The 21,707-nt window shown below is 44.5% G+C and overlaps 1 protein-coding gene across 5 annotated transcripts in view; it reads right to left on the bottom strand.

The window, feature by feature from the left end:
- DGKG (diacylglycerol kinase gamma) overlaps positions 1 to 21,707 on the bottom strand; it is a gene marked incomplete at both ends in the record, with an annotated part of 149,893 nt that overhangs the window by 91,081 nt on the left and 37,105 nt on the right. For 2 of the 5 annotated variants that reach the window (XM_084231210.1, XM_084231211.1), the window contains 9 exons: positions 236 to 325; positions 5,149 to 5,234; positions 7,714 to 7,788; positions 8,939 to 9,018; positions 12,762 to 12,821; positions 14,567 to 14,659; positions 15,455 to 15,571; positions 18,464 to 18,552; positions 20,032 to 20,149. In XM_084231210.1, coding sequence (XP_084087336.1) covers positions 236 to 325; positions 5,149 to 5,234; positions 7,714 to 7,788; positions 8,939 to 9,018; positions 12,762 to 12,821; positions 14,567 to 14,659; positions 15,455 to 15,571; positions 18,464 to 18,552; positions 20,032 to 20,149 — 808 coding nt within the window. The remainder of the gene's footprint in view (positions 1 to 235; positions 326 to 5,148; positions 5,235 to 7,713; positions 7,789 to 8,938; positions 9,019 to 12,761; positions 12,822 to 14,566; positions 14,660 to 15,454; positions 15,572 to 18,463; positions 18,553 to 20,031; positions 20,150 to 21,707) is intronic. The other 3 variants (XM_084231213.1, XM_084231214.1, XM_084231212.1) reach the window with 2 other exon arrangements.

Below are 21,707 nucleotides of genomic sequence, written 5' to 3'. Positions count from 1 at the left end.
CTGGAAAAGGCCGACTCTAAGCTAATAGTTTCAGGATGACAGTAAATATAGTGAGGAGTAAGCATGGGCCTAAGCATGGAGAGGGTAGGGCCACAGCCAGGGAACAGAGATGACTCCAGAGTTGAGTGTTACTCTGCAGAATGTGATCGCTAACAGGGAAGTTCAGCCTAGCTGTGCAGAACATCCCTGTAGACTGGAACGCTTGTCCCAGGATAGCACCCTTGCACAGACTCACCTCCTCCCCAGCGGAGACAGCGGGCCAGGTCATTTCCTGTTCCAAGAGGCAGGACAGCCACCGGTGGATGCTTCGTGAAGTTGGCCTTATCTGCAAACCATGCAGAGGATGAAAGAACCTTATGCTAGGGGATTACAGAATGATCAATCTATCTAGTTGCCCCTAATCTAATGTCTGCCCCCTCCCCCGCCCCACCCCATATCATTGGTTTGAATGTCTCCCATGATGAGGGACACACTCCTTCCTAAAGTCAGCTGGAACAAAGGATTCTTTCATGAGGGGCTAAATCTGTCTCCCTGTGACTTGCACATATTTATCCTCATTTCATTCTAATTCTTCCTTTGGAGTGACAGCATATACCTGAAAAAACATTCAGTTGCACAGTTTTAACCTTTAATGATAATTAACACTGCATTTATGCCTCAGACCAATCTTGTAGGTATTATCTTTCTCCCTCCAGATGAGACACTGAGGTTCAGAGGAGAGTAATTTTGGGGCCAGTACCCAAACCCAGATCTGTGGCTGCATGCCCATGCTCCTCCTCTCTTCAGGGGCTAGGCAGGTGCAGGGCATGGTGGGGCATTTGGAAGCCACTCAAGTTCAAAAGTTAAAAACTTGTATTGTGTCTAACAAGCACACCCTTCAGATGTTATTTGGCACCCAGATACTGGTTTGCCACCTCCCAGACTTGCTAATATACAGATTCTTAATCTTATCTTCCATGATGGTTTCCATGAAAGGAAATATAGTAGAACATGTATTTTTATTTATTTATTTATACAAGCACTGGGTACAGTCAGAAGTGTGGGAGGGTGAGGGAATTCACCAGAGCCAGAGCAGGGAGCAGAGCAGGCAGAAGGAGCGAAGTACACTGCTGAGGGGAGCAGCGGGCGGCAGGAGAGGTCTGAGTGCCATGTGGGACCCTCCTCTTGTGGCCGGGAAGCAGCCCGGGAATCAAACAGGCGCTGCAGAGGCTGCGGGCAGCCTCGCAACCCAGCACTCAACCGCTGCGCCACCGGGGAGGCCCAGAACATGTATTTTTAATCTGACTGTAGAGAGAGCTCCTGCAGCATGTTGTCTGAGTCTGGAAAATTGAAGAGAGAGGCAAAGCTACCCACTGGGCTCCAAGGGGTGCCACATACACAAATCTCACTGCATCTGGTCCCCTGGAGGTGTAAGCAATATGATTGGAGGAGTGTGGATAGTGGAAGGTGGAGGGAGGGGGATGCAGGAATCAGCAGATGAGGCTCATGCTAGGGATGCCTCAGTAAAATGGGAAGCCCATAAATCCTACCTACCACCCCGCTATCTGACTTGTACCAGAGTGACTGACCTTAGGCAAGACCCAGGGTGAGATTACCACCACCGGTAGGATTGAGAGGCAGGATGGAACAAGGTGATTGGCTCTCATAGTTCCCAGAACACACTGTCCCTAGTTACACCCCCAGCCTTCACTCAATGCCACCCCTTGCCTGTAAGTCTCATTTCCATATGTTTTCATTTCAGTAGGTCAACCATCTACACAGTGTGAGGGATTGAAACCTCGATGGCATCCTAGGTTTGCCCTGCTCTTTCACCCTGCATCCATTCCCACGTTAGTTACTCTGTGTTGTCTCCTTATTAGATCTCTAAGCAATCTCTTTTCTCTATCCCCATGGTGACGCCTGAGTTCAGGCATCTGATTCCTTCCCACTGGTATTGCTGCAACAGCCCCTCTCAGCCCTCTCAGGTTCCAAGTCTACCTTCTCAGTGTTTGTTCTCCACACTTTCACCAAGGAGAGGAATCCTTGAACCACAGCCCAATCACTTTAGTCCTCATTAGAGCATGGTTTCTCCTGTCATGGCTCCCATCACCCTTTACCATGCACATGAGGCCTTTCAGAGCTCTACCTTTCCCTCCGGCCTCTTCTTCCTCACATCTACCTCCCTCTCAACATGTCAACCACACCAAAGTGCTTTCAGTGCTGTAAATCACAAGTTCTCTTTTTAAGCTGCCTTAAGTCTGAGTTGTTGCCCAACTCAGATGCCACCTCCAGGCAGTCCTCCCTGCATGTTCTAGGTAGGACCAGTTGCCTTTCCAGAGTGTTTCTTTGGCATCAAGATAATCTCATTACACTCTTGTAATTGAGGACAGTGATGTGTCACTTAACAGTGGGGATATGTTCTGAGGAATGTATCTTTAGGTGATTTCATCATTGTGTGAACATCATAGAATGGACTTACACAAACCTAGAAGGTATATAACCTACTACCCACTTAGGAGGGACATACTGTAACCACCCAGAGAAACAGTCTCTCCACACATGTCACTGGCACATAGGCCTACTATGTGCCAGCTGCTATGTAAGGGCTGTGGTTCTAAGTATAAGCAAAAGAGTCATGACTTAGGTTGGCATGATGCTTACAGTCAAGAGGGAGAGGCAGATATTAGTGGCATAATTATATCAATTATGCATAATTTCATATTCACACTGGAAAGAAGAGTCTGGTCCTATAGTGAAGTGATTTGCATCCAGGAAGCTCCCCCAAGGAAGCACACACTGACTGAAGCTGACCAAGAAAATGGCAGGGGGCACAACTTGTGCAAAGGTCCTGTAGTAGAAGGGAGTCTGGAACATTCAAGGATTTGAGAGAGGGTCTGGGTGCCTTGAGTCCAGAGAGAGGGATGGATATATGAAATAAACTGAAAGATGGGCAGATAACAAGCCCATCCAGAGCCCTGTAGATCAGTTGAAGGGATTTTGTCTTTATCTTAATAAGGGAAGGCACTCATGGACTTTACACACATCATGAGCCACTGATATTTGGGAAAGACCATTCTGGCTATAGGGAGAGAACAAATCAGACAGGTGACCAAATGGAGTAATGAGGAACTGAATGAGTGTTTTTCTATTTCTGGAATGAATGACTTGAATGCAGTTGTTCCCCCAGAAACCCTTCAGGGCTCTGGGTGGTCTAATAATTGCCTGATTTCATGCTCCACCTCTCGCTGACCCCACTGTTCCTTCACTTTGGACCACTAATCCGGGAAAGCACCTTCTTTCTTTCGACTTTGACCCTCAAATGACCCTTTTTCTTTCGACTTTGAGCACCTTCCACCCCCTGTGTCATCTACAGATGAATTTTAAAAAAATTTTCACCAAAGTCCGCTTTTTTCTTTCTGATGGAGAGGGAATCATGTGAGCAGAGAGCTCGGATACCGCAGCCATCTACTCTGCGGATCAGCTTTAACTTCCAGGCTCCCAGAGGACGCCTCCCTCCTCCCACAAACAACTCCAGAGCCCGAGGTGACAGAAGAGTGTGGGTGGTTGCTTGGCAGGGCTGTGTCTATGGAAACCGAAGTGCTTGTGGGGGAGCAGAAGGCAGTAGGTGTGCGGGTGTCTGTCCCCCAAGCCAAGTGTTGTATGGTTGACCCCTAAAAGCCAAGCCTCCTGCCCCTTTCAGGGTTTCTCCTGGCCTGTTCAGGGTCTCTACTGGCCTATCCTTGACTCTTCCTCTTATCTCCCAAATCCAGTCTGCAAATCCTGTTAGCTCCATCTTCGAAAGGTGTCCAGGATCTGACCACTTCTTACCACTACCTCTGTTTCCACTGTGGTTGGTGCCTTGGTCACCTCTCACCTGGATTACCTACGCAGGACCCTCGTTGCTGGTCTCCCTACTTCTGCCTTTTTCTCATAATCTGGAACTTTCTGAGTATGAAAGCCATATCCTATGCAACTGCCTGTCCTCGTGACCTAGCCCTGCAAGGTCTCTGCAGCCCTCTCCCTCGCACGCTCTGCTTGACATGTTCTGCAGCCTTCCTGTCGCCTGCAGCAGCCTCTGGACCTTGTATTTGCCATTCTTTCTCCCTGAACTGCTGTACCCTCAGGTATCTACACGATTCACCCTCCTCTGGACCTGCACACAGAGGTCATGTGCTCTCTGAAGTCTTCCCTGACCACTTAGTTTTAGATTGCAACCCCTCCCTCACGTAAGAGCTCCCTCCCTGTTATAGTCTCATCATCTCCTGACTACTTGTTTATTGCCTGTCTCTTCCCTTTGGAAGAGAAGCTCCATGAGAGCAGGACTTTTGTCTGTTGGTTTGCTGTTGCATCTCCAGGGCCTGAGGAGAGGCTGGCGCAAAAGCGGTATTTGTGAAATGAACAAAGGGAAGACAGAAGCTGCCCAGGGCTCTTTGCTCTGGGTCTACTCTTGGGTTTGGATGACCGCACTCTCTGGCAATTCTCTTGGCTATTCCTGTCCTTAGGTTCTACATGTCAGTGTTTATCTGGCTTCTCTAGGATTAGCTCTTGAAAATATCCCATTTCAGAATTTCAGACTTTGTCTCCATCATTTACTGGGGGTGATATGTCTAAGGACCTACAGAACCAAAGTAAACTGGACTAGACCTCAGGCTCCTGATTTCCAGCCTAGGTCCTCCCCACTGTCACTTTCTCAAGGCATGCTAAATAGCGTAGTCTTTCACTGCTGGCATGGATCGGCACTTTTTAGATGTGCTGTCTACATTCAGGCTCCAGGAGTCATCTCAAGGCAGTTTGCCTCAGTGATGAGTCTATGCTTAGTTCTTGGCCTCCATCCATCCTGGATCTGCCCAAATCCCAGCCCTGGTTCCTTACCCCTGCCACCACCCTCACTCCCAAATCTAGACTGGCCTGCCACTGCCCAAATCCTGGCCATGACAGATGGTTTTGTGGCAAGGCCTGAAATTAACTAGTTATATCTGTGTCTGTACAAATCCTCCCATTGCCTTTCTTTTTTTTAAAATCCCAGATATTTAGTCAAGCATTGGTCCAAGAATATATACAGGATGAATAAGAAAGACATGGCTCTATTTCGCTCTCCTTTTTACTGTTTTCTGATTTTACATATATTCACTATAATAAACTATAAAGGCCCTCTCGACTCATTCTTACCAATGCAATCCAAAATCCAGCCAACTGTTCCATCTCCTCCACAGGCCAAAACACGGAAGTCTGGAGTATCACGGAAGAAGTTCAACCTGGGAAGGAGAAAATGATTTTTTGTACTAGGTTGCAGCTGACAGTGGACATTCCTTGCATCAGTTTCCCCTGTTCTTGGGAAAATATTATGACCTTGATTCCTGTATTAGTGCTGAAAGGGTCAGTTAACATTCTGAAACCAGAACTTACTGAGCACTGCCACTGAGTAGGGAGAAGGATCCCTGGGAATGAGCTTGTATAAGGAGAACTGATTTCGCATGCAACAAAGACACAATAAGATTTTCCAGATTCTCTACTATTTGTGCAGAGGAATCTATAATTTGTTTTTTAGGGACACCAGTAGAATGAAGCCTCTGAAGTTTTGACTCTCTCTGCCCTCCCTGCCTATTCTGTCCTCATACTTTGACTTTTAAAGAAGATACATGGAATTTGCTGGACCTTTCTTCTGCTTCCTGTGGATCTAGACCTAAGTGGAAGGAGCACCATGTTTCCTCAGGAACCTTAACCTTTTAATCTGGGGGTCCATGAACCTCCAAGGGTTCTAGGGATCAAATCCAGAGAGCCGTGAATTTGGAGAAGAAAATGTTACATTTTTACCTCTCCCAGTGCTAACTTATATTTAACATTTCCTTCAACTATAAGTGTAGGCAACAAATCACAGAAGAATTAATGATACCTGTGACTTTGTCTGCAGTTGAAATCACAGATAATTTTAATGTTTTATTACAGTTATGGAAGATATTCATACTATCATTTATGCTTATCACTGCTTTTAATTTATAATAGTTATTAGACCTGTCTCTGGATCTTGTCTTATAATACGTCTGTAATTGCATATGTTCCCATATCACAAATTTGTTTTTTAAATGTCTTGGGAGCTGTTTTTTCAATATAATTAATTTCCTTAGTGATCCAGTGTACTTCATTTTATGCATTAATAAACATTATTCTGAGAAGGGGTCTGTATACTTTATCAGACTGCCAAGTGATTTCCTAGCACAAAATGTGGTTAGGAATCTCTGCTTTAGAGAAAATGGGGCCTCTGAACATGTTGGGGTGGCACTTGGGAACCTGAGATGGTGACTCCATATTTCCTCTCTGCTCAGCCTGGTCTGAGCGGACTCCTGGAGGTTTCTGAGTCACGGAAGTATGTGTAGGCAAATTAACATTCCCTGCCTTCCCATCTCTTTGTAGAATGCTACTCTCCTATAGGAAGTGAATTCTGAACAGAGGCTTCCTTCAGCTAGACGGGCCACCTGGTTACAGATGCACACTTACATCAGAGGTGCTCAGGCCACATTAGCCCTAGAAGTTGCCACCAGACTTGTCATCCATGGCAAAAACAATCCAGGATGGATGAGGTTCAGCTAGAGTAGTGCATAAAAATATTAGAATGCCCTAAAAGAGAATAGGCTGGTGGTGTATTTTGCGGACTGCAGCTCAGTCACAAATCTTAGCAGAGCCATAAAGCCACTCATAGTGCTGAAGTCCTGAATCCACACCCACAATTCTCCCTTTGATTGGCTCTTATACCGCCACTATCACCAGAAATAGTTCCATGTCAAACAATTGAAGACAAGGACAGATTTTCTTTTTTGTAGTTCTTTCTCTAGTGCCTCTGACCATCTTGCTCAATCCAGAGTAGAAATGCAGGTTAGGAGGTTGTGCAGGAGACTACACAAAGCACTGTGGGTCAGCATGAGCCCCATCAGCATGCACAGATCTAAGGACCTGTCACGAGATAGCCTCGGTGGCCAAGAGATGTCTCCAGAGTTCAGGAACTGTATGGTGAGATGCCTTCCAGTCCTGTTGCTGGTTTGTTTGTGACTCTCATCATGTTACCCTAACATGGACCAGCTCTTTTCTCCAGCCCTCCAGTCAAGCTGCAAAGGGGCTGCCTGGTTTCCTCCCATTGCTTCCTCTTAAACCCTTATTAAATGAACAGTGAAATAGCCAGTAGGAAAACAGCTTGAGGAGAAGAGCCAGGTGGGGTACTTAACAATCTCCAAATTGAATAATCCAGAAAAAAAAGGGACTTCATTGAATAACCAGTTATCTTGATGCTAAAATGTCCCCACAACAGAACACAGCAGAACCTTTGAGTCAGCTGTATAGATTCTGAATTACTGACTGACTGTGCTAAGAAAATTCTTTCTTCCCTGATGATTCAGTCTGGAGACACTTGCTAACACAGCCTTGCACACAAAATAATTTACCAGCCTGCCCTTCCTGTCAAATGAATAACTGGCATATGCAATTTTTCTTTCTTATAAAACCAACAACTTTTTCTGGGATAAAGCACAGGAGGCAATTTCCCTGTGTGACCCATAATGGTTGTTCCTGAGTCTCCAGGAAGAAGTAAGGGTACATGTGAGGAAAAGAAGAGATTAGAACCAAAATGGCAGGAAGGTCAAGTCCAGAGAAAAAAGTGACGAGATAGGCAGCGAAGGATGCTATCTCCTTCCAGGATTACTGGGGGATGGGGAGAAATAAGAAGTATGGATTGTATTGTCATACCCTGGAGTAGGGCCTCCGTTGTCCAGGTTGAAAACTTGTTTGGGGTTGAGTAGGTAGTGGAATTTCCGAAGAATTCTATGGAAAAAAAGAAGAGAGGTAGAGAAAGGAGATGGTCATTGGTGATGTCATGACAGGTAAGCACCTTGTCAGTGGAAGACCACACATGCGGGCCATTTAAACTCGATGGGGAGAAGACTAAATGCAGGCCTGCATACCCTGAAGTTCCATGTCCAACTGGCAACACCCCTGCCCAAAACCTCAGTTTGAGGCCTACTTCACCCCCAAGACTCTATCCCCCAACCCCAGGAGTACCACCCTTGCAGCAAGAGTAAAGCAGAGAGACCCACAGAACAGAATTTCCACTTGTCCTAAAGCTATTTCCTTCATAAGACCTTCTCCCACGTTTTGTGTTCTAGTACAATTCTGCCATTTTAACTAAACAAAGGAACCCCCTCAAAGGAAAAGCTCCCAAATCCTGAAACGGGAAGAAATGCAAGAGGTGGGGTTGGGACAGGAAGGATTGGAGGCCACAATCAGGTATGGGTTCAAGACTCCAGCTTGAGACCACTTAGGTGAGATCAAGAGGGTAGCTCTGTCCTTTGGAATGGGGTGGGGCTTCTCATCATTCTTGCTTAAACCCTGCTTATTTGTTTTAGATCTGGCTTCCAGATCACTGTATCATCTGTTCATGACCCCAGAGCTGAGCACAACTGGGGGGAAGTGCTGCTTTGCCCACACTCCATCTCTCCTCCCAATCTCTTCATGCTCCAGCAGACTCAGCATTTCCTTCAGTGGTGAGGTGTGTGCCCTGCCTTCCCAGGGTGGGATAGACTAGGAGGTCCCAATCAGGTGAGTCCCACCATATCTCTTAAATCAAGAAAAAGCTGGGAAAGATATGGGCATCTCAGACCTTTTTGACTCTGGGAGTCATAACATTGGCTCATAGGCTAAGTACTGTGTTTACTTTCATTCCTGTAACAACCTTGTGAGAGGGGAACAGTTACCATTATTTTAGTTGTTGTTGTTGTTGTTATTATTATAGAGGAGGAAACCAAAGTACAGGATGTTAAGACACTTGAACTGGGCCATCAAGTGATAACTGGTAGGAGTGGGATTTGAACCCGAGTCTATATGTCTTCACAGTCCATTCTGTTATATTTGAGGGAAAGAAAGGCCTGAATGAGACTATTCCAGCCTCCTTATTTTGAGAGAGAAGAGAACATACCTTTCTCCTTGCCTCCCTCCACTCTTGGGGTTCACCAAGACCAGCAGGGGGTGGGTACCTGGGGTAGGGATGATCTTATACTTAAAAGATAAAAGAAAAAGAAATTAGCTATTTCAATCAATGGGGGAATGAGATGAGAGTTGATGCTAAGAATATTTTCAGGTTCTAGACAAGGAAAATAATTGGGAAGTAGGTTTTTGTCCACTGGTTGAGTTTTCTGAAGGGTTAAGCAACTAAGTGTCTCCAGCTAGAGTGACCTGTAATTAGTGTTAATAGAGATAAAGATTTGATGTCAATCACAGATGAGGCAGTGGTACCATAGCTTCAAGTCATTCAACTATGGTATGGCATTGTGCTCACAGCACAAGATTAGATTTTGTGAGGGATACAACTAAATATGACCTTAAAGTTATGGCTAGATTGTCATACATATAAATAAAACAGCACTAATGGCAACTTCCAAATTCATACTTCCAGCTCCAATTTTTCTCCTGAGCTCTGGTTCCACATTTGTCACTATCTAGTGGGCACCTTTAACCAGCTCCTCCTCATCATCTGTGCAATCTCTACATGCCCCAAACTTGATCTACTCTCTTTCCCCATAAAATGAGTCCTCTGTCTGGCTTCCTGTTTCTATTAAAGAAATTACTAATATCCATCCAGTCATCCAGTGAAGGTTTTGTCCTGCTAGTTCTTTCCCTGGTATGTCCCTTTAACTCTGGCAGCTGCCACAGTGCTCGGGCCTCTCCCACCTTAGGTGAGTCCTGTATGCTGTTCTCCCATAGTTCCTTCCCAGGATATCACGTTAGTCATGGAACTCCTTAAAAACCTTTAGTGACAGCTCATTGCAGAAAGGATAGATTCCAAATTTCTAATCTGGCATCCAAGGCCTTTCAGTGCAGCCCCAGCAACCTCTTAATTACTCTAACCCTCACGGCAGGTCTAGGCCAGGCTGCTCTTATCTTCTAGCAAGTGCGTCTAGTGCATTCCCACTCAGTGGGTTGGCTCAACTGGTCCCTTCTCCCGCTTGATGTACTGAAATGCCCACTTCCTTTTTTACAACCTCCCAAAAAACCTCATATTCTCAGGGCCCAATTCTAGACCCAATTCCGCTATGAAGTTTTCCTTGATTATTGTAGCTAACACTACTGTACTTGAAGCACATAGTATTTCCTGCATTTCCATTATTGTTTTTGACTTCCATTTGTTTTTTATTCTCTTATTTTCTTAGGTAAATGTCAACTGGATTTTAAATATTTTAGGGATAGGGCAGGGCAGGGTAGGGATATGTGAACAGTTGACCTTGAACAAGTAAGGAGTAGAGGTGCCAAACCCTGAGCAGTCAAGAATCTGTGTATAACTTCTCCCAAACTTAACTAAAGCCATCCCTTGGTATCCTTGAGGGATTGGTTTCAGGACTCTTTTCCTTTTTAATTAATATTTTATTTTATATAATTCTTACATCAATTCTCATTTTTGCACAATGTATGCATTATCATTTTGGTTATACTCCCCATAAATTGCATCCCCCCTTATTTTGACCCTAGTCGTTCCTTTCCCCTTCCCTCCACCCCCTCCATAGTGTGTCTCTGGTTTATAGTTGCTTGTTGATTTTGATTTTTAGTTTGTATTGATTAGTCTTTTTCCTGGTCCCTTATTTAGGTTTTCGAAATTCCTGCTATGAGTGAGACCATCTGGTATTTTTCTTTTTCTTTCTGACTTATTTCACTGAGCATGATCCCTTCTAGCTCCATCCATGTTGCTGCAAACTGCATGTGTTTATCTTTTTTGATTGCTGAGTAATCTTCCATGGTGTATATGTACCACATCTTCTTGATTCAGTCATCTATTTTTGGGCATTTGGGTTGTTTCCATAGCTTAGCTATTGTAAATAGTGCTGCTAAAAACATAGGGATGCAGGTGCCCTTTGGAATTACTGTTTCTGTGTCATTTGGGTAAATACCTAGAAGTGGAATTGCTGGATCATATGGAAGCTCTGTCTTTAGTAGGTCAAGAAATCTCCACACAGCTCTCCATAGTGGTTGGACCAGTTTGCACTCCACCAACAGTGCAGGAGAGTTCCTTTCTCTCTACATCCTCGCCAACATTTGTTGTTGCTAGTTTTTTTAATATGTGCCATTTTTTACTGGTGTGAGATGGTATCTCATTGTAGTTTTGATTTGCATTTCCCTGATTACAAGTGATGCTGAACATTTTTTCATATGTTTGTTAGCCATTTGCATTTCCTCTTTGGAGAAATTTCAATAACCAAAACAAAGAGAAACTCCACCGACTGGGAGAAAATTTTTGCACACAACACTAATGATAAAGGATTGATCGTAAAAATCTACAAAGAGCTCATGAAACTCAACAAAAAACAAAGAAAATAATCTAGTCAAAAAATGGTCAGAAGAACTAAAAAGAAACTTCTCCAAAGTGGTTTCAGGACTCTTAAGGATACCAACACCAGCAGATACTCAAGTACCCCTAATAGTTTCCTCCAGCCCTCTGTATCTGTGGGCTCCCATCCACAGATTCAACCAACCAATATCTGCTTGATCTATGAATATGGAGCCTGCAGATATGCAGAGCAAAAGCAGTTACTGGAAAACACAAACACAAATGGATCCATGCAGTTCAAACTCATGTTGTTTAAGGTCAACCGTATAACCCTCCTATCAAGGAGGCCCCAGCCATCAGATACAAAGGTGGAGGTATTCAAGAAATACAGTATTCAGCTAGAGGACACACTGATATAGAGGTTTATCTCTGCACCATATTCCTTATATAATGCTTACTTTTCTAGTTCTCAGCTAAAAGTTTAGCCAAGACAAAGCCACCCTATTTGAAATGGGCAGCAACATTCTTTATGATTTTAAAGAATTTTCTCATCTACCCATGGTGACTGTCTGTGTGACAATCAGAGCATTTTGGAGTCTAAGGAGGAATTCTTTACCTTTGGGGGTAATATTCAAAATGTTTAACAACCTGTGCAGCATTGCACCATTGAAGCAGAACAGATACAGGTAACAGATGGATGCCAGGTATAAACAACTGTTCTAGCTGTGTGTGTGTGTATTCTACCTGACTCTCTGCCCTTCTATGTGTCTAGAGCTTTCCCACATTTTAAAGTTCCTCCATCATTATCCCTTATGTTTTAATTTAGAAAACACCAACCTGCACTTTTCCAATCTTACAGCATCTTGTGGAGGCGGGCAGTGCAGAAATTGCTGTTTCTCTTCAAACAAGAAAACTTAAGACTCAGAAGCAGAAGAGGAGGCCCTAGTTTTTCTATTTACTTTTCTAGTACTCTTTGTACCACCCCAGGCTGCCTTTCCTGCATTCCCTGGAACTTTGAGAAAGGCGCAAAGACAAAGATGTTCATTAGTGAACTCAAGAAAAAAAAGAGTTGTTAACTACACACGTAAGGATAAAGAACTTTTGGATCTGTTTAGCTTCGTTTTGGCAGATCACATTCTTCAGACAGCTTGGAGATCTTGGAAAATCCACTGTCTATTTTTAGGACCCATTCTTGTTATTATTTAGGAAGGGTGTATATTGAAGTTTTATGTAACTTCTTCCTAAAATGGCAATGGAGCCAATTAGACTAGCAATGGAATCAACCAGCCTCCCTTTTCACCACGTGCCTACAGTGTGGCAGTCAAGGGTAACTTAAGGCTGGAAAAAGTGCCCTCTGGTGTGATATAATTGATCAGATGAGAAAGTAAATCTTGATCTATTTTTCTAGGCCCCAACCCCGTACTCTCCTCCACAGCCTGGGCCAACTCAGGGTAAGCGATCAGACTTGGATTTGCTGAGGTACCTGCATTACAAGTTCACCCTTGCTCGTTGCGCTGCCATCAGACTTTCCGCCTTGCTTGTCCTGTTAGAAGAGAGGAAAGACAAGCATATTTTGAAAGAGAAAAAAATCCCAATTAAAAAAATAGATCAGAACAAAAACAAATGGTTCATTAATAAAGAAAAAGAAAGAAAACCAGAGTAGTGCCGGGAGGAGTTTTTCAGAGTGGTTTTGGGCCTAAAAAACGAAGTGTTCCGAAGTGGGGAGGGAGCACAAATGGTGGAGGACTGTGGGGGCTTTGGTGGTGGGTGTGGTGTGGTAACAACACCTAAGGGGAAAAACCTACACTTCAAAAACACAAACAGTGACGTAAACTAATTTAATTCAAAAAGAGAAAGAAGAAATCCTCCTCTATCGGTTTCTCTGGGACTCTCCAGCCTTTTCTCATCACTTGCTGAAACTGGCAGAAATCTACTCAATGGAGCTTGAGCTTCAAGAGGCAAGATCTTATTTCTGGCTTCTCTGCTTAGCACTATCTAAATGCATGTGATGTTGAGGAAGAAAATGTTCTTAGTTTGCCCTTTTTGTATACTTGTTTTTAAAAATATGAGTTAGTTTACTGAGGTTTATCTCACATGGAGTATAATGCCAAAACTTGTATCAATAGCTCAATGAACTTTTGCAATATATATGTATATATATTTGCATATGTATGTGTGTGTATATATATGTATACACATACATATATAAATACATACATACACACACACATATATACATAAAACCACCACCTCTTTAGGCATAACTGTTGTGACTCCTGATATTGTACTGATTTTGCCTGGATTTAAAATTTCCTATAAAGTCATAGAGCAGGCCTTTCTTTGAGTGTCGCTTCTTTTGTTTGGCATTCTAGTCTTAAGATTATCTATGTTTTTGCACATAAGCACCTTTCTTTTTCCATTGCAATGTAATACTCCATTATACAAATATTCCTTAACTCATTTATATATTATTTTCAGTTTTTAACAGGGATCCAGAGGGTGTGTGGACAATTGCTGTGGCTCGTGGCAGCAGGTGCAGGCCTCTGACCCAGGCAGTGGGTTTATGACTATAGTTGTTATCAACATTCTTGCACATGTCTTTTGGTGCAATCAATGCTCATCTCTCTCAGGTAGCTACATAGTGGGGAACCTGGTGACTAGTGTTTGTGTATTTCCAACCTGGTAGATACTATCAAATGGTTTTCCAAAGTGGTGTTTTTTCTTCATTAATTTTTCATGAAAAAGGAATAGTTGGTCAAGTTAAAGGTGAGATGTGAGGACTCAGTGGGGATCAGACAGATTTTTGAGATAAGAAGGGAATGGCTAAGATATTTGATACTTGGCTTTCAGTCAAAAACTCTATCACTGAGCTGCCCCCCATTTGATACTTGGTTTGAAAGAGAAGTTTTCGACACAGGAGACAGAGAAAAGTTGCACGTGAGGATAAATTTTAATTTTTAATTAAATTTTGATTTTGCTCTTTCATTTTCAAATAGGATTGAAGCACCCAAAGAAAATCCTCAAGATGGGGGAGGCCCATATTTGAGCATAGGAGAGAGGTTGACAGGGATAAGGCAGGCCTGGGAGGCCTAACCATGTGCAGGGGTGTCTGGGGGTCCTTGAGCTGTGCTCTACCTGCAAGGTGATTTGATCACATGTTTTCTGTGTGGGGCCATCTCAGAACATTTTGAGTGGCCAGCAGTTGGAACCAGTTTGGTCAGGGGAGTTTTCTCTGACAATCTGACTGATACAGCACTGACTTCCTTTAAATTTGAACTAGAGACTTACCCGGGTGATGGGGCATATGGAGGTGGGCAGCAAAATATGGTCTCTGAGCTCCCCACCATCACACAGTGTTGACAATTCACATTTGCGGTGAAACTGGAGGAAGAAAGTGAAGATGAACATGAGTGAAAGTGACCAAGGAAATAGTTTCCCCAAAACCTGATTTGTGCGTGTGTGTGTGTCTATGTGTGTGTGTTATGTAGTACCTGCCCCCTTGTGGAGTACAGAGTCCCTCTTGGATATTTGCTCCCTAGGCTCCGAGTCTCTGGAAGGAAAGAGACCTTGTTGAACAAATCATAGGAGATTGGCTGTAATCAACCTCTATCTTCAGAGTTCTGCAGTCTGATTGGAGATATCCTTTTTAAGGCTGATACCTGCATCAGGGGATGAGACATGGTCGTGTTTGCCTTGTCAGGCATTTTGGCATTTGGGGAAACTCCAGAAATCCAGAGGGGGTTTGGACAGTTGCTGTGGCTGGTGGCAGCAGCGCACACCTCTGAGCCTGGCAGTGGAGTCACAGTAAGCAGTGTACCTTCTTGGGACACCTCGAACTGCAGGGACTCTGGTGTCTAACTCCTCTCCCACTTTGTCAATGCTCCTGGCCCCAGATGACACCCAGGCAAAGGAAGTTGAGAATCTGGCCTGCTTTTCATAGAAGTGGATTGCCCAGCTTCTTAAGTAGCCTGCTTCCCCAAGGGGTGCCCTTTCCCCAGCAGCTGGGTAATTCACAGGAGGCACTGTTAGAGTCAGGACATTAAATGGGGGCCCTGGGCCCCCTAGCCTTGCTCTTTGGCTCTACCTACACCTTCTGGCGGGATGTCCACCACTTCTTGGCCACAGCTTGATCAAAAAAAACACACTGAAGAGAAGCAGGCTGCCCTGGGCACCCACCGTCATCCGGCACCACACGCAGTGCCGCGCAGTGACACTCTGGTAGCACTTGATACTTTTATGGCACCGGTCACACTTGACGGAGGAGTTCCCTTCCACCCACGCGTGCTGCATCACCTGCAGGAGGGAAGGGAAGGATACCAGGGAAGGCTGCAGAACCACAACCCTGGGTCCTGGGACAGAGGAGGGGATAGGAGGAGCACAAGGAGGGGAGTCCAGTCCAGGGTGGGTTGCTTCCTATTTAGCGGACACACTTATCTGACACTGGGCAGCCTCGCTGAATTGCACGTGCGTGCTGCCTCCCTAACCACCATCACGCTCATCAAACAGATGAAAAACCACTTTGCCTGTGCTTTGAATAGTTCCTTTGCCCTGGCAGCAAGCCACTGGGTGGCATATTGAGTGTCATTCCCCCTGTCTGTCTTGCAGAACCTGCAGAGTGATATGCTTGTGGGTGCCCTCTTCAGGAAGGCAACGTGATGCAGGGAAACTTAGGCAGGGCTTGGGTCCCAGACAAAATTGGTCGGAATTATTGTCCACATCAAAGCAGGTGACCTGTGGCCAGTTCCTGGACCTCTCTGAGTCTTAGCTCCTTCATCTGTAGAAATTGGCAAAATAAGCCCCACCTCTGGGGTGGCTGGGAGGATTAAATGAGATATCACACTTGGAAGGATTCTTGGGCACAGTCATGGCCCTTTGGATGTGCCCACAGATGGTTAAAATCCTGTTCCCTGTCTTCTATAGGTTAGGGGCTCTCAGTCTCACTTGCCCATCAGAACCATCTAGAGAGCTTCTAGAAGCCCTAATGCCCAGTCCATATACCACACCAAGTAAATTAGAGTTTTGGGGGGTAGGACTCATTATTTTTAAACATGCTGAGTAATTATAATGTACAGCCAAGACTGAGAAGCACTCTAGAAGGAATATAGGAAAAAAGTCCAAAGAAATTAGTGTGAGTCAGTCAGTGACTGGAGAGCATGTTGTCCTGCTTCCTGGCCACTGGGCCAGGAAATTCCACTAGGACAGCCCAGGAACTTGGGAAACAGGTGGGAATGATGTGTGTGTCTGTGTAAGTGCAGCCAAACTAGCCTGAGCCCTCAGTTATTTCCCCCAGGAATTCAACAGAACTTTCCAAAGTTTTCCACCAGGAGAGGGAAGTGGCTATGAATTCTGGAGGTGGGTGGTGGGGGAGATAGCCTGCAGTGTCAACTGCAAGCACAATATTAAAGGTATTCTAGAAGAGAGAGACCATCCATGTTTGCAATAAATACAAGTTAAAATAACTTGTCAATTAAATTTCTATGTGTGCCCCCCAAAACATGTTTGATAAAGCTACTCTAGAAGGTAAATCAATTAATCATCTCACTTTCTGCTATGCACCCTCATAGGTATAAAAAACCCAGTTTACGAATCAACTTGTCATCTACATGGTCACATTGAGTTTGCTCTGATTATTGCTCTCTGCACTTTGCAGAGATAAAAATGAGGCTTCAGAGAGGTTAAGGGATAGGCCTAGGTTCCTGATTGGTAAGTGGCCAAATGGGGACTCAGCTGGGTCTACGGACTACAAGTCTCTGGTTGTCTCCCAAAACCACATGCTTCTCCATCCTCTTATGGCATCAGAAGAGATGGGAAGGACGTGGGTTGCTGTTGGAGGCTCAGAAGGTCTTGAAAGTGCCCTGCTGGCTCCTCAGTTGCCTCTTCTAGTCTGTATGTGGCAAGTGGCCCGAGTGCAGGCTTAAGGCCTGAGCCCAGGAGGTGCACCATGTGAGAGGCATGGACATGAAAAGGTGTGTATGGGCGTGGTGCGGGAGGAGCGGCTGAGAGGCCATGCGGTGTCTCATGGGCATGCATGCGTGTCCTGCAGGTACCCCTCTCAGGAGTTCTTTTGGGGAGGGCTGGATACCACTTCCTGTTGCTAACCATCTCCGGGTTGAGACTCAGCGTTCTCTTGCCTTTGCAGGAACTCAGCATGCTCTGCCTCTGCTCTTTTAAAGGGACATCTATTTCCAGACACAGTGAGTGGCATCACCCAATGGCCAAGTTAGAAGCCCAGGAGCCATTCCTGATCTCTTCCCTGCTCTTGTCCTCTACCTCTGCATCACCAAGTGCGAGTGGTGGTACCTTCAAATTAGCTCTCAAACTTTCCCCTCTACCTCAGCAGTGGGACTATTAAAATACTCAAAAACTGGGGACCCCACCGCAGAGACATGGCCATGCCCACTACAGAGGAGATGTCAGAGCCATGGGTGAGCTCAGACTCTGCCTCAGGGGGGCCGTCAGACAGCACTATCTCTTAACTGAACTGTTGGAAGAGGCCACTCCCTCTGATCTCTCTCTGGGGTGATTAACCTAATTTGCAAACACCATCATCTCTTCCTGTACTCACAGCGCTTCAGTGGCCCCTTAGCTGTATAGAAAACTTTCTAGCATCTTAGCCGGCCTCACAAGCAGCCTCCAGGCTGGATCTCACCCTACCAGTGCACATATTTCTTCTCACTTTCCTTTAGGTCTCCTCGCTTGCATCTCACCCAGCAACATACGAATCCGAGGAAGCCATGCTTCCAGACCTTTGCACTGAGGCTTCTCCGCCTGGGAGCCTTGTCCTCCGCAATGCCTAGTGAAGTCCTGATCTGGATTTAAGGCACAACTCAAGTGCCACCTTTGTGAATTCTACCCTGACCTCCCCGTTGGGGCTCACAAGTCCCACTGCTTTTGACATCTCACTCCTTGGTACTTCCTTCCATGTCTCTCTCTAGATTCCCAATTCTCCAGCCAGCTAGGGGCCATCTTATAACCCATGTACCTCTTAGCACAGTGCCTGGTACATGGCGGCACCAGGGAGATACTGAATGGATTGATGAATGACAGGATGGTTTACATGTGGTCCTCAAGGCAGGGAAGCAACTGGATAAAGCTCCCAAGCCCTTCCTGTCCAGGATTCTGTGATGATGGACATGTTACCTGGGATGCACCATGCAGTAGGACAAGGCACTAGGTGGCACTAACCTCGTTGCCCTTTTTGGGTTTTGAGAACGTTTTGACACATCCAGGAATATTTTTGGATACACAGCGTTCATGGACAGTGTATTTGCAGTCTGAAAAAAAAAAATAAGGAAAGCACTTGTCAGTGACCAGCTAGGAAAGTCCAACCTCACTGCAGTCAAGGCCCTGCTTCCCTCTACGGCTCAGGGGACATATTTGGAACTTCAAAACAGTCTTCAGTTGTTCATTGAGAAGAGTCCATAGTTTTCTCCTAGACACACTTCTGCATCCTCCACCCCATCACACTGTTGTCCACTGCAGGAAACTTTCCAGAAAGGTGCTTTCCACTTAACGAAAGTGTGAGGAGTCAGTATTGGATGCCAGGGAGGTTGGAGGGTAGATGGAAGGATCAGGGTCTTCCTACTCTTGGGGTTAGGTAGGCCTGGGCCTGCACTCTGATTCTGCCACTTGTAACTATGCCAATCGTCTTGGGTAAGTTGTTTCATCTCTCTGAAATTTAGGAATAAAATGGGAATAAAAGTGCCTCTCTTTCACTTTGTAGGGCCTTTGCAGCATTCAATGAGATAGATGGTATAAAACAGCTTGTGACTGGGGCAGAACAGCTATTTCATAAGTCACTGTTGTGCTTGTAGTTTCCACTACTCACTAGTATGAAAGCAGCAGAGGCCCACAGGCTTAGAACCCCCTAGGAGTGAGACTGGGTTGGTAGAAAAGGGGGTGAGAGTCGGGTGTGAATGGGTGCCACAAAACCTGGTGAGCCCCTTCTTTAGCTTGCTGAGGATTTCTCTTGGTAGACACTGGTCCAGCTCTGCTGAGATGACTTTTACAACCGAGTCACTTTCAGCCTGGTTCACATGTGCTTGTCACTGTGGTGACCTGGAAGGTACCCAAGGGCCCGCTGCAACTGCAGCTCTTCGGTCTTTGGTGGGTTCAGGTGAATTTTGCTGTCTGCCTGCTGGGGTAGTTGGTGATCCTCTGTACTCACATGCCCCAGGCCCAACAAAGGTTTCTTGCCACAGTCTGCTCCCATCTTCTCCTGTTCCCCAAATCTGTCCTTTTTTCCCATCACCCCTTCTTTCTTCCTTCCCCACCATCTCTTTCTTCTGTGCTCCTTTCCAGTGTTCCTCTACCCTTTCACCCATGTTTTTCCTTTACTGACATTACTGAATAAATTCTAAAGTAAAACAAGTGAGTAATTTTAATTTCCATTGCACTTACAGAATATAATATTGCTTGTTAATAAAAAAAAAGGTTCTTCTGACCACGCCAAATAAATGTTCATGAGTAGAGCTCAACTGAAATTAGTATGAGATGCTTTTCAATTATTTGTGAACTTTAATAACTTTATTTTAGGGGTCAGTGGTTCCAATAATAGGACAGTACTTGTCCATTTGACTTGGCTAGAGCAAACCCAGAACATGAAGGTTTTGCTTTATTCCCTGCTCCTGGAATAACAGGGGTGGTCCCTTTAGCCAGGAGGCAGCAGTATCAAGACTTTCCCTGGAATGACTAAACCATGTACAGAGCAAGATAGTTCCTGAGGAAAAGGGGTTTGAAGGACGCTGACTCACAAATGCAGCACAGGCCTTGCTTCCGAACGCCCATCAGCATGATGTGGCAGAAGTTGCAGTAGGTTGGCTTCTTGAAATGCTTCATGGTCCAGGAGTGTCTCCCGTCTCCCTTGGAGCCCTGTGGGGTAATGAAGGAATGAGAGCTGAGCCGGCCGCCCAGGCTAGCTGATGCCGAGGTGGAGGCCCCCTCCTGTATATTCTTTTTTCTAAGAAGACTCTTCTCATATTATGGATAAGATACACATTTATTTTACTTTTTGAAAAAAGATTTTTAATAAAGGAATATAAATCAAAACAAAGTTCTTTGGGTATATGTTTTCTAAAATTATCAAATATTTAAAAACGAGGATGATGTGTATAAAACATACCCTTTTCTACATCCTGCATAACTGATGGAATTGTAAATCAGAACAAGCTTCCTATCTCATCTCTACCTGTCCGTCCATCCATCCATCCATCCATCCATCCATCCATCCATCCATCCATCCATCCACCCACCCACCCATCCTTTAGATGTTCACAACCTATGACATACAAATTTCCCTTCTTGGATTCTATCTTAAAGTATTTTTAATAGACAGATGAGCATTTTTATGCTCTGTCAGATGTTTAACCCAGCATTATTTAAAATATTGAAAAACTGGAAATATACGAAGGATCTAAAAATTATCAAAAGGCTAGTAGCAGTGCATCCACATGATTTAATGGTAAGTGTCCATCAAAAAGATATTTATAAGAATACCTAATGTCATTGGAATGTTGACACAGTGTTAAGTGAAAAAGCAGAATATAAGTTTGATGTTATGATCTTAGATTCATATGAGATATTTGATGGGAAAAAAATGTTACCAAACTGTGAACAGAGATGACTCATAGCTCACAGCACTATGGATTTATTTCATTCTCTAACTTTTACTTTCTCCTGAATTTTCCAAACTTTTTAGGAAAATTCCCAAATAATTAGGAATAAATAATTTAGTAAAAACAATGCACTCCTCTCATCAACTTTCTATGCACAGATAAAATAATAAAAATATTAAAGAGAAAGCAAGAGAGAGGGAGTTAAGCTGTTTCCTCCTGACATGGCTCAGAAGCCAATTTCACCTTTATCCATTAGATGAGCCAAGCCACACTCACCTTCTCTGCACACTACAGCTCTCACCTCTGGACCCACTAGAGGCTGTGGCTTCCCTCCACATACACTGTCCCTTAATCTTTCTTGTAGGTTCTCAAAATCCTGCTTCTCTGAACACCTGAGTTTTATAGAAGTAAAGATTTTTTATCTAATAGTTTCCACTCAGTAAATACATTCACTAATTGGTTAAATGATTCATTAAAAGATTGACTGAGTTATCACATTGACATCAAGAATTAAATGAAGCCATGTAATAAAGGCCCTGATTCAGTGCTGTATGCAGGATACATTAAAACTTCATTAAGTTCCCACTTAGTGCTAGATGCTGTGGGACACAAAAATTGATAGAAAATGTTTCCCTATGTATAAGGAGGTAGATTTCCATCTATTCTAGACTATTCCATGTATTCTATTCATCTCTAAACACAGAGACACAGAAGAGTTATACAATAGCCCAAGATGGCACAGATAATAAATGACTGAAGCCGCAGTCACTCTGGACTCACGGCCATGACCTTCCCCTTCCCCTCTACCTCCACAA

The sequence above is a fragment of the Talpa europaea genome (assembly GCF_964194135.1).
Source record: "Talpa europaea genome assembly, chromosome: 4".
Classification (NCBI taxonomy): Eukaryota; Metazoa; Chordata; class Mammalia; order Eulipotyphla; family Talpidae; genus Talpa; species Talpa europaea.
The sequence above is the reverse complement of the archived record's forward strand: the minus strand, read 5'-3'. Positions and strand labels throughout refer to the sequence as shown.